Source organism: Cnephaeus nilssonii (assembly GCF_951640355.1).
Source record: "Cnephaeus nilssonii genome assembly, chromosome: 14".
In the NCBI taxonomy this organism is placed as follows: domain Eukaryota; kingdom Metazoa; phylum Chordata; class Mammalia; order Chiroptera; family Vespertilionidae; genus Cnephaeus; species Cnephaeus nilssonii.
Genome location: NC_137085.1, coordinates 5,836,732 through 5,847,996, shown reverse-complemented (window position 1 = coordinate 5,847,996; position 11,265 = coordinate 5,836,732). Strand labels below are relative to the sequence as shown.

At 56.7% G+C, this 11,265-nt stretch overlaps 1 protein-coding gene across 1 annotated transcript in view; it reads right to left on the bottom strand.

Moving 5' to 3' along the window:
- Window positions 1–203: 203 nt before the first annotated feature.
- ENG (endoglin) overlaps window positions 204–11,265 on the bottom strand; it is a 30,047-nt gene continuing 18,985 nt past the window's right edge. The window contains exons 4-15 of the mRNA XM_079790529.1: window positions 10,295–10,454; window positions 9,491–9,656; window positions 9,110–9,236; window positions 8,498–8,672; window positions 8,119–8,258; window positions 4,710–4,847; window positions 4,450–4,488; window positions 3,599–3,715; window positions 3,025–3,276; window positions 2,257–2,311; window positions 1,130–1,231; window positions 204–1,003 (exon numbers count right to left, since the gene is read on the bottom strand). Coding sequence (XP_079646655.1) covers window positions 879–1,003; window positions 1,130–1,231; window positions 2,257–2,311; window positions 3,025–3,276; window positions 3,599–3,715; window positions 4,450–4,488; window positions 4,710–4,847; window positions 8,119–8,258; window positions 8,498–8,672; window positions 9,110–9,236; window positions 9,491–9,656; window positions 10,295–10,454 — 1,596 coding nt within the window. The 3' untranslated portion in view covers window positions 204–878. The remainder of the gene's footprint in view (window positions 1,004–1,129; window positions 1,232–2,256; window positions 2,312–3,024; window positions 3,277–3,598; window positions 3,716–4,449; window positions 4,489–4,709; window positions 4,848–8,118; window positions 8,259–8,497; window positions 8,673–9,109; window positions 9,237–9,490; window positions 9,657–10,294; window positions 10,455–11,265) is intronic.

Genomic DNA, 11,265 nt, shown 5'->3' with positions numbered 1-11,265 from the left:
ACAACTCCCCACGGAGACCTCGTGCCTGAGAGTTCTCATTCCCATTTCACAGACGAGGGCACTGACTGGCTTACAGAGGCCGTGGCACCTGCCCACAGTCACAGCCAACAAGTGGCAGGTTCAGGATTTGAACCCAGAGCTGCCTCCCCCCATCATTTTAGGGGCCCCTTCCCTTCTCCCAGCCTAGCACTGGTTTCATGGTCTGATTTATTGGTGATGAGTATATAGGGGTGGGCCCAGGTCAGGCAGCCTGGCCACTCCTATCTGCTGCCTTCCTGATGGGCGAGGAGGGAGGGGGTCTCCATGTGACAGTTGCAGGAAGGAGCTAGGCTCCCCTGTTCCCAGGCTGGGCATTCCTTGGCTTCAATCCGCCCCCCCCCCCCCCCCCCCCCCAAAGTTGTGCCGGTCCAAAGCTGTGCTGCTGGGATCAGATCCTGGTGGTTCTGGGCTGGTCACGGAGGAGGCGCTTTTGGCCTGAGGAGGCTGGGCAGAGTCTTTTGAGTTCTCACCTCCGGCCCAGCCCAGGTCATCGAGGGCTGGATCCAGTTCAGGGTAACAGGGACGTGGGTTTCTACAACAATGTGGACATATAGGGCAGTGTTCTGTCTCTCTGTGGTCCTGGGCAGCCGTACCCCAGGCCCACTGAGCTTGAAGGTTCTGCAGGGTGGGGTGGGGGGACCCCAAGGTGTTCCAGGCTGGTGCCCCCGCTGGCAGCAGGCCCCTGAGAAAGAGGCAGAGGGCATGGTCCATCCTTGGCCGAGTAGAAGGGTTGGGATCCTGGGGTGAGTTCATGATCAGTGGTTCCCAGCTGGTGGCTGCTCAGTCTCTCCGGCTGGGCAAGGGCTGGCCGGGTGGCCCCCGGGGCTCCAGGCTGGGCACTACGCCATGCTGCTGGTGGAGCAGGGGGTGCTCTGGGTGCTCCCGATGCTGTGGTTGGTGCTACTGCTCTCTGAGGAGGCCGGGGCAGCCACCGCCACCACGGGCTCCCGCTTGCTGGGGGGACCTGGGGGCAGGGGCGGAGGTCAGGGCCCCGGCCAGGGCTCCCCACTCCCCCAGAGGCTTTGCTGGGCTCCCCCGGGTGGTGGTAGCGGGGTCCTGAGCACTCGTGGTGGGGGCCTGGGATACTCACGTGTGTGCGAGTAGATATACCAGAGCGCAGCGGTGAGCAGGGCCCCGATGAGGAAGGCGCCAAAGGTGATGCCCAGCACGGCGGGCAGGACGAGGGTTTTGCCTGTGCGGCCAAGGGAGGGACAGCTGGGTCAGCGCTGCTGCCTCCTCCCTGGCCCCCACCCTGGCTCCCTGCTCTTGTGCTGGCCAGGAGCACAGGTTTTGGTGTGAGTCCCAGCTCACCCACTGCCCTGACTTCTCTAGCAACCTCAGTCTCCTCATCTAGCAAATAGGTTCAACACACCCACGCCTGGCACTTAGCTGTGACTGCTATGACCATTCACCAAGAGGGCCTACCCAGGCCTTTTGGGCCATGCCCTGCCTCCCTCCGCTGAGGGAGATGCATTTTAGGGAGGCTGGCTGGCATAATCGGAGCAAAAAGTGGGGGGCCTGGGAGTCCAGAGCCTGGCCCTCCTCACTGTGTAACCTTGGGTCAGGCCCTGCCCCCTCTGAGCCCGATGCCCCGGGAGGGACAGGCAGACCAACTGAGGGCTCTCTGGCTCTGCTCTTGCGTTTTCCAAGCCTCATTCCTCCCACACCCCTGACTCCAGTGTGATCGGGCCTGAGTCCCTCTCCATGCACTGGGGTTATTAGCCCTTGTCTCCTGGTTGTGAGCCGGGAGTGGGGCTCCATCCTGGCTTGGCCTGGGTGGCAAAGAGGGGGGTACCCCCCACATCTGCCTCCAGGGTCAGGGACTCCTCTGTCTGGTGGGGGCCTGGGAACTAACAGGCTGGAGGGTGCTGGGCTGGAGGGCATCCTCCGCACTGGGGGCCTTAAGGCGAGGCCAGCCCCACCCCATGGTGCTTCCTGTCCCCTGTCCCATCCAGACCTGAGTCGAAGGCCCCATCCCCCCAATGAGGTCAGCTAGCCACGTGGGGTCCAGAGTCCCGTCCCACAGGGCGGTCATGAGCAGAGGAGTCTCTCCATCCGGAAGACGCAGCTGGGGAGCCCTGGTCCTGCCCTCCCCCCGGGGCTGCTCTCTCTCGGGTCCTCCCTGCTGTGAGCCTAGGCCCCCATCCCTCTGGGTCGTCTGTTGTGCCCCACTCTGACCTCAGCCGTGAACCCCAGAGGGCCCTGGGGAGAGCTCACCAGGCATGTCAGGGCTGACGATGTTCAGGCGCATGGAGACGGGCCTGCGGACCTCCTGGGGAAGGAAGAGAGCGGGGTGTGGCACAGCCTCTGAGAGGGAGCCTTCCGGCTTACTCCCCGGCACCAGGCCCCAGTCCCGGCCCGCCCTGGGCCTTGGCTTTGCATCCCATCCCACCACTTTCTAGCTGGGAGCCCTCGAGCAGGCCCTGGGAGAGCTGTGCTATGGAGGTGTGTTGGGGGACAATCCCTGGCTGCTACTGGAATGTTCTACACAACCAGAGACCCTGTGCGTGAAGGGCCTGAGAGGACCGTGTGTCCAGGCCGAGTGCCTGGAGTGGAGATCCACTGGACGGTGAAGCGCTGTGACTAATAAATGCAGAAAGTCAGAAGGTGGTCTCCTCTGTCTGAGCCCTCTTCCCCGAGGCCTCCTGTTCACTGAGATTACACTGGTGATCATGCTTCATGGGTGGGTGGGTGGATGACTGGGATGGTGGAAGGACTATGGACGAATGACTGGGAGGGATAGTGGGTGGACGGATGGATGAACGGACGGTTGCAGCTACATAGCCTACCAATGTTGAGCACACAGCAAAGTCCTCAGAGGCTGTGGGGTTGCAGAAGGAGTACCCCTGATAGCAGGAGCCACACCTGACTGGCTCTGCCCCTCGCCACCTGTTCTTACATCCTCCAGGGCTGTTGTGTCCCTTCCTGAAACCCTCACACCCGAAAGCCACCCTTGACATTGGTCCTGGCCCAGGCCCCACTCACCAGGGATGAAGTACTAGGACGCATGGCTACGGTGCAGCTGAGGGTGCCAGCCTTGGGCGTGGGCACCATGTAGCCACGGAGGAGGAAGCTGAAGCGCATGTCACCACGGGGGCTGGACTCCAGCAGGCTCACACAGCTGCCCTTGGCTGCCTGGTTCTGGATGAGTTCCACGGTGTCTGCCTCAGGCCTCAAGTCCAGCTGGCAGCTGTCCAGTTTGAGCACGATCCCAGAGGTCGGCGGGGACATGCTCACCTGCGTAGGTAGGCAAGGGGACAGGCGTGAGCAGTTCCTCTTCACGCTCCGCCCCGCCTGCTCTCATGAGATAAGCGAGATTCATTCTAGAGTTCCTGCCCTGAGCCCCGATGGTGGTACAGTCGTGGGCCTGCCTGGAGGAGGAGGTGACATTCCACTCCGCCTCTCTGAGCTCTGCCTTTTCTATCTCTCCCCTCCATCGTGCTCCGTCTGGCTCCCTCCTCTCTCTGGGAAGTTGCATTCTCATCTCTGTACTGACGGTGGGAAGCAAGGTTCGGAGAAACCCCAGGAGTAGGCAGCCCTGGGAGGGCAAGTCCAGTACCTGCACGAAGCCCTGTTGCCCCAGCTCAATCGCGTTGGAGGCCTGCAGGAACTGCGGGGTGAGGTAGAGGCCCAGCTGCAAGGAGAGGCCCTTCATGCTGATGCACTGCACTGCTTTCTGCGGGAGGTGGAGGGAGGTGGTCAGGCCGGGAGGCGCCCCCAGGGAGGTGAGGGGTGGGGATGGGAGCAGGGGTCATGGTCCAGAGGAGTTACCTGACCCTCACCCTCATCTTTAAAAAAAAACACACCATCCTGGCTGGCTGGCTGAGTGGTTTGAGCATCGACCTATGAACCAGGAGGTCAGGGTTCGATTCCCGGTCAGGGCACATGCCCAGGTTGTGGGCTTGATCCCCAGTGTGGGACGCGCAGGAGGCAGCCGATCGATGATTCTCTCTCATCATTGATGTTTCTCTCTCTCTCTCTCTCCCTCTCGGAAATCAATACAAATATATTTAAAACAAACAAAAAGCCCACACCAAACTAATATTAAGAACTCACTCCGGACCTGGCCTGTGTGAAATGCTTTCCCTGTGTCATCTCAGTGGCTGCTCATGAGCACCCCCACAGGGGATCCTCTGATGCCACTGCTCACACACGTGACCTTGGGCCCAGAAAGCGTAAGTGTTTTGCCCAAGGCCACACAGCCAGTATCTGCTAGAACCTGCTGACTCGCAAGGCCGAGAACATAACCCTCAACAGTCCTGCTTCTGCTGCACAGCAGGCGAGGCTGAGCCCCGCTGAAGGCACAGGGCAGCCAGGGTGAGGGCGAGCTTCCTGGGCCTGCTCCCTCCCAGGCCTGGACGGGACCCGGGGACCCGGACCAGATGTTCACACGGTGACCATCCATCTCACCCGCTGCGGTGATGAGCTGGACAGGAGGCTGACGACCACCTGCAGAGACAGAGCCACGGAGCCGGTCAGCCAAACACGACCAAGGAGACCCCACCCGGGTCACCGGTTTACAGATGGGCAGGCGGAGCCAACCCTGGCCACCTGGGCCTTGTCTTCCTACTAAGCACCACGCCCCACTCTCCCCAAAGGCCCTCAGCCCCTCAGGTCCAGGAGGCGCCTGAGGGGGGCACCCAGTAGGCTGTTCCTACCCCAGCTCTTACCTCATTTGTGACCACATTTTCCGTCACTTTCATGCCACAGCTGGAGTAGGCGCTGTGCAAGACGAGCTGGTCGCCTCTGTCCTCAGCCTGGCAGCGCGGGTCCAAGAAGGTCAGGCTGCTGATGTCGCACTTCAGAGACTAGGCCGGGGTTGGGGGACACCGTCAGGAGGCACCCGGCTCCCTGGAGTCTGTCCACCCCAGCACCAAGGACGGATCAAAACCCAGGGCCACAGCCCTCCTCTGCTCCCCTCTCCGTTTGTGTTAGATTTTGTCATCCTGCACCATTTAAGACGATCCCTTTCCCGAATTTGACTGATTTTGTACTTAATCTTGTCTTAAGCAGTACAATGTGCGACACCGTGCGTTGGATTTACTATGTATTGTTTTCCTTCTAATATATATTAAAATAAATGCAGAGCTATTACAATTTTAAAATTCATGTGAGTTTGACAAACAGTCATTGCTCACGGCCCCAGGGGCATGCAGACCCCACCAGCATAATCCAATCTCAGAACCACGGGCTCCTGGGCCTGCTGTGCTCAGCAAGCTGCCTTGAAAGGGCCAGAGAGTACGTGAGGCTTTGCAGACCAGGTGGTCTCTGTTGTAATTACCCAACTTTGCCTTCAAAGTCTGAAAGCAGCCACAGACCATATGTACACGTGGCTGTGGCTGTGTGCCAATAAAACTTTATTGACAGAAACAGGCAGTGGGCCCTAGTTCGCCAGCTCCTGTTTTAGAAGAATCAAATCTTAAAATGTTTCAGTCACATTTTTAGCATCAAAGAATCTCCGTCTTAGAGGTGAGTGGGTGGTTAGAGGTCCCCCTTGAGGTCAGCCAGCTCACACCCACCCCCAGAACGCTGTCCCTGACTGCTGCTGCCCCTCGCTGCCCAGGACACCTGAGGAGACATTAACCCCCCAAATACAAAGGGGAAGCCCCAGTGACCCCGGGCCCAGGCTCAAATCCTCATGCACGCTGACCGCTTTCCACAAACCCACGAGAGGCTGCATGCCCTGTGTTTGGGGGTGAATCTGTTCAGACCCTTTTCTTTCTGTTTTCTTCTATACAGACATATGTACGTACTCAGAGGAAATGTGTGGATTTATTTTTTGTATTTATTTATTTATTTTTATTTCAGAGAGGAAGGGAGAGGGGGAGAGAGAGAGAGAAACATCAGTGATGAGAGAGAACCATTGATTGGCTGCCTCCTGCACGCTCCTTACTGGGGATCGAGCCCGCAACCCGGGCATGTGCCCTTGACTGGAACCGAACCCGGGACCCTTCAGTCTGCAGGCCAACGCTCTGTCCACTGAGCCAAACCAGCCAGGGCTATTTTTTTTTTTTTTTTTGCATTTTTAACAAATGGCACCATACTGTCCTTTATGCTGTGGCTTGGTGTTCTTACTGAACAATAAATTATATACATCTCTCTGTGTCTACACGTATAGGTCTAGCACATTCTTTTTAGTGCAGTGTCATGTTCCCAAGATGGATGGGTGACAATGTAGTCATCCAAGCCCTTGGCACTGGGTAACAGTAATGCCAGCTATCGCTGGTCACCGCACCACCTCCCCCACCTCCCCGACATCTGCTGGGGCAGGTGCAGGCAGGGAGGAGGCAGCAGACAGATAGAGCTTCATATAGGCCGCTATACCACTCCCCCCCCCCAAAAAAAAAAAACACCCAAAAACTCCCCCACGGACTTAAGCATAGACTTAAAAGTCCTACAAGTCCCAGAGGACATGGATGATTTGCTGAGGCGCCAGCAGCAAGGTTTCTGGCCTCAGAACAGCCAGAAGACGTCACAAAAGGGAAGATGGGGAGCTAGAATGGCCCAGTTCTTTCAAATACCCAAAATGTTACAAACAATTGTAGCCAAAATTTAAAGAACTATAACACACCGGGAGGAATTATCTCGGTAAGAATGAAGGACAAAGGGCCCACTTTTTTTTTTTTTTTTTTTTTTTTATTATGTAAGCTCGTAAAAATCATCAAGAAAAATACCAAGCCACAGTGATAAAGAGCCTCAGGTTATTATCAGTCATATGGAGCCATGCCCACACTCACTACTAAGCAAAGAGTATAAATTAAAATAAGACTGGAACACCACATTCCACCTCCCACATTGGCAAAGGCTTTTTAAACAAAAATTAGAGTCAAGAGAGAGAGAGTCACGGTGCTCTCATAAATCAGCAGTAAAAGCTGGAATCATCTTTTGGAAAGTGGGTTGTCAACATGTATCAAAACTCCCAGAAAGTTCACTCACTTTAACCCAGCAATCTCACTAATGTGGAAATCCAGCCTAAGAAAACAACCCCATATTTTAAAAAGTCTGCACAGTGACATTTTCTGCATTTTTATAATATTACAGAACTGGAAACAAGCTAAATGTCTAAAAGGGAGGAGGGGTTAATGATGGCCTGTCAATATGATGGAATAATATGTGCTCATTAAACGTGATATTAAGTACATATGTCAAAGTTCAAAAATACGTTAAGAGACTATAGGGAGACAAACAAGTGCATATGATATGATTCCACCATATAAGAAACACACAGAGGCCCTGGCTTGTTTGGCTCAATAGATAGAGCATCAGTCTGTGGACTGAAGGGTCCCAGGTTCGATTCCGGTCAAGGGTACATGCCTGCTTGATCCTCAGTGTGGGGTGTACAAGAGGCAACTGGTCAATGACTCATCATTGATGTTTCTACCTCTCTCCCCCTCTCCCTTCCTCTCTGAAGTCAATAAAAAAAAAAAATATATATATATATATATATATATATACACACACACACACACACACACACACACACACACAGGGAATACATTCTAGAAAGAACCAAACCAAAATGTTGGTAGCCATTGTCTTTGGATGGAGAGATTGAGATTTTCTTCTTTTCTACTTTTTCCACATTTTTTAAAGCCTGTGTTATACTATATAATCCTATACACTAAAAGGCTAATATGCAAATTGTCCCCTCCACCGGGAGTTTGACCGGGGGCGGGGCCAGGCCCAATCCGGCTGGATCGGGGGTGGGCTGGCTGGACCCCACCCGTGCCCGAATTCATGCACCGGACCTCTAGTTTTTAAATAAATATCCTTGTTCTTCATATTGTGGAGGTACTCTAAGTGAGCACCCGGCTCAGCTGGCTTTCAGAATGAATACCGACGACGACCTCGGAGCTATTTATTGAGCACTTACTGTGCACCACAGCTGGCTCAGCGTGCCAGGCCTCATTTAGTTCTCACCACACAGTAGGAACCATTTTCAACCCCATTTTACAAGCGGGAAAACCGAAACTTGGGGAGGATGTGAGAAATCCAGGGTTAGGGCCCCAAGATTCCTAGGGCAGAGGAGGGACCGGTTGGGCCCTGTCAGCCAGGCCAGAGGGGCAGGGGTCCCCTTACCCAGATAAGGTTTTTCTTGAGCTCCAGAGTCATGGTGTCATCGGAGCAGTTGGGCTGGAGCAGGGTCATGAGCAGCCCCTCGTTGCAGCTCTCCTTGGGAGGGGTGGTCTGCACAGGTGTGGGTGAGGTCTGCAGATTACCTGCGGGGCAGCAGAGGCGGGCCAGGTGGACAGTCATCGAGGGACAGTCACTAAGCGTGTCTGTAGGTAGCTACTCTCACTGTCCCCGCGTGGCAGGAGCGGACAATGGGGCTCTCCGGGGCTGACGCGACCTGCTAGGTTCACACAGCGGAACGGGGGTGCACACCACACTGTGGCCACTGATCCAGGGAGAGGGCAAAGGCAGGCAGGAGGGCGAGGGAAAGGAGCCGGCTGCTCACCACAGCTGCTGGCCTGAAGAGAGATGACACTGGCCAGAGGGACTTCCACGAAGGACGCCACCACACTGGCGTTGAGCCTCTGGGCCTCCCCGAGCAGGCCCTGGGGTGTGTCTGGGAGCACGTGGCCACTGATGCTCTCCTCTGGAAAGATCTTGAAGGAGTATTTCCCAGTGGCCTAATGACAGGGCGAGAGGCAGGGCAGGGGGTCCGAGTCAGGGGCACACAGCCTGGCCGGGTGCCGCAGCCCAGCCAGGGTTCGGCCAGGCCTCTCCTTTGCTCCTGCTGTGTTCTCTGCCGGGGCCCCCTCCCCTCATCTACTGGCTACTGTTTGTCCTTCAGTTCAGCATGGGGTTCGCTGTTCTAGGAACTTTCCATGAGCCTGTGGGTGGGGTTAAGGGCCTGCCAAGGAGATGATGGAAAGCTCCCTGGAGGAGGCGGCATCTAGGTCTGAAGGAAGGACAGGCAGTGAACAGAGGAACAGAGTGGGGCCAGAAGTATTATCATCAGGTGCAAAGGCTCAGGGCTGGGAGCTGGTGCAGGGCATCTGGGCCCTCTCCTTCCGGAGCCTTGGAGAGACCCGCACGGCTGTCCGGGTCTGGGAGCAAGACTTACCCAGATCTGCATGTTGTGGTTGGCGTCGATGAGCCAGGACACGTACGGTGGGCCCTGCAGGATGAGCACAGCGTCAGGATCCCCTGAAGTGCAGCTCAGCTTCACCTCCACAGTCACTGTCCGGGGCCTGCGGGGAGACAGACCGCCCGTCAGCGCTGGCGGGAAGGCCGGATTGGGAGGGTCCTGCCGGGGGCAGGCCAAGTGGGCACAAGGCTGTTACCTGGTGGGACGTGGGTGTGAGGAAAGGATGTGGAATGGGCGGGGCTTGGGCTCATAGGGGCGGGGCCCAGAGAGGTGGGGGCCACTCTATTCTTACCTGGAGGGGGGGGACAGGGTGGAGCTTAGTAGGGGAGGGGTGCCGATGGGGCCAGGCACCCTTACCTGGCCTCGGAGCCCGGCAGGACCCTCAAGATGTGCGCCTGCTTGTGACCAGCCACACCCTCCAAGGAGCAGCCGCGGACGGAGCCCTCGGTGTGCGGCCCCCATTCGAGCCTGTGGCCCATGTCCATGTTGGGTTGGAGACTGCAGGAGGACGGCGACCTCGGGGCTGCAGAGACAGGCATACTCAGTCCCCTTCCGGAGCAGCCGGCACCTAACACCGAGGCCCACCCTTCCCCACTGTAGAGTTGGGGCAGACAGGATGGAGCATGGGAAGTGGGGGGCATGGGAGGACCAGGGTTCAAATCTCTCCTCCACCACATACTGCCCAGAGACTCATGGCACGTCCCCCGCCTCTGTTTCCTTATCATCCTCCCGGGGCTCACACAGGGATGAGCATGGCGCAGGTTAGGGAGGAAGCCCTGAGACCAGCAGCACCTGGTTGCCCGTGACCTGAAGCCATGTCATGTACTTATGGGGTCTTTATCTCCCCACCAGGGACTGTGTCTGTTCCCAGAGAGTCCCCACATGCCGTGCACAGGGCTTGGCACACAGTAGGTGCGCACAGTAAATAATATGAACATGCTGTTTTTCTGGGTCAAAAAGCGGACAAGTTAGCAATTTCCCATGGTTCCCGCTCGTATTTGCTGAAGAGGCAATAACTGTCCCAATAAAGGCCTGGTTGCTCGATGTGGCCTGGGGCAAATCATGGCCCTGCTTGGCGGCTGGTGTCCCCGCCGGAGGAATGGGCAGGGGAATGCGGGTCCCTCCGGCCTGGAGCCCAGAGGGGCTGCGGGAGCAGCTGACCTTGGTCCAGGCGGAGGAGGATGTTCTTGGGGTCGCTCAGCTCAGCGACAGAGGCGATGGCTCCCTTGGAACCTGCCCAGGTGAGGAGCTGGCTCTTCAAGGCTGGCAGAGGTATGGCGCTGACTCCTTGGGGCATTTCGGCGATGACATGCTTGGGGTCCTGGGGAGACACGCGGAGGCTCGGGGTGCTGTTCCTGGGCCTGAGCCCGGTGCTCCTCCCCTCCCAGACCTTTCACGCTGGCCATCTCTGTCTGTCTCCATGGTGTCCCCGCTGCCAGTCTGGATTCTTTCCCAGGCGCCCCCCGCCCGCCCCCCCCCAACTTCACTCTGCCTCTGGGCCTGTCTCCCAGGCAGCTTGGATCTGGCTCTGTCCTCCTGTCCCTCGTCTCTATCTCCCCCACCTCTGCCTCGGGACTTCCGGTGTCTGGCTGTCCCTCCCACGTGGGCCCTCCTTTTTCCATTTCCATTTTTCTTTCTGTCCCCCACCCCCATTATATTTGCTGTCCTCAGTCCTCACACCCCCACCCTGCTTTCTCTGGCCGTAAACAACAGCTGCTCACATCTGGGGGGCACTTCCTAGGGCCTCCCACGTGGGGGAAGGAGCCCGAGCCCCCTTGCTGGGAGTCCCCGCTGGTTACCTCTTCTCTTTAAAATGTGAGCTTTCAAAAAATAATTTTTCTCCGACACAGGCCACGTTAATTAGAGCAAGTCTTGCAAATTCAACCAAGTGCAAAGAACAAAATAAATGTCTCTCATACTCCCGCTTTCCAGCCATAACTACTGTTACTACCTTGTTAGGTTTCCTCCTGACCTTTTTCTCTGTACTTAAACATTTTCAAATAGACGACTTGGGATTTTTTCAAAGACAGTGACAAGGTTATTTTATGGGATGTCACTGAGTCCCAATTCTCCCACCTAACAGATGGGGAAACTGAGGCTCTGTGAGAAGATGGAGCTGGCCAGGGTTGCCC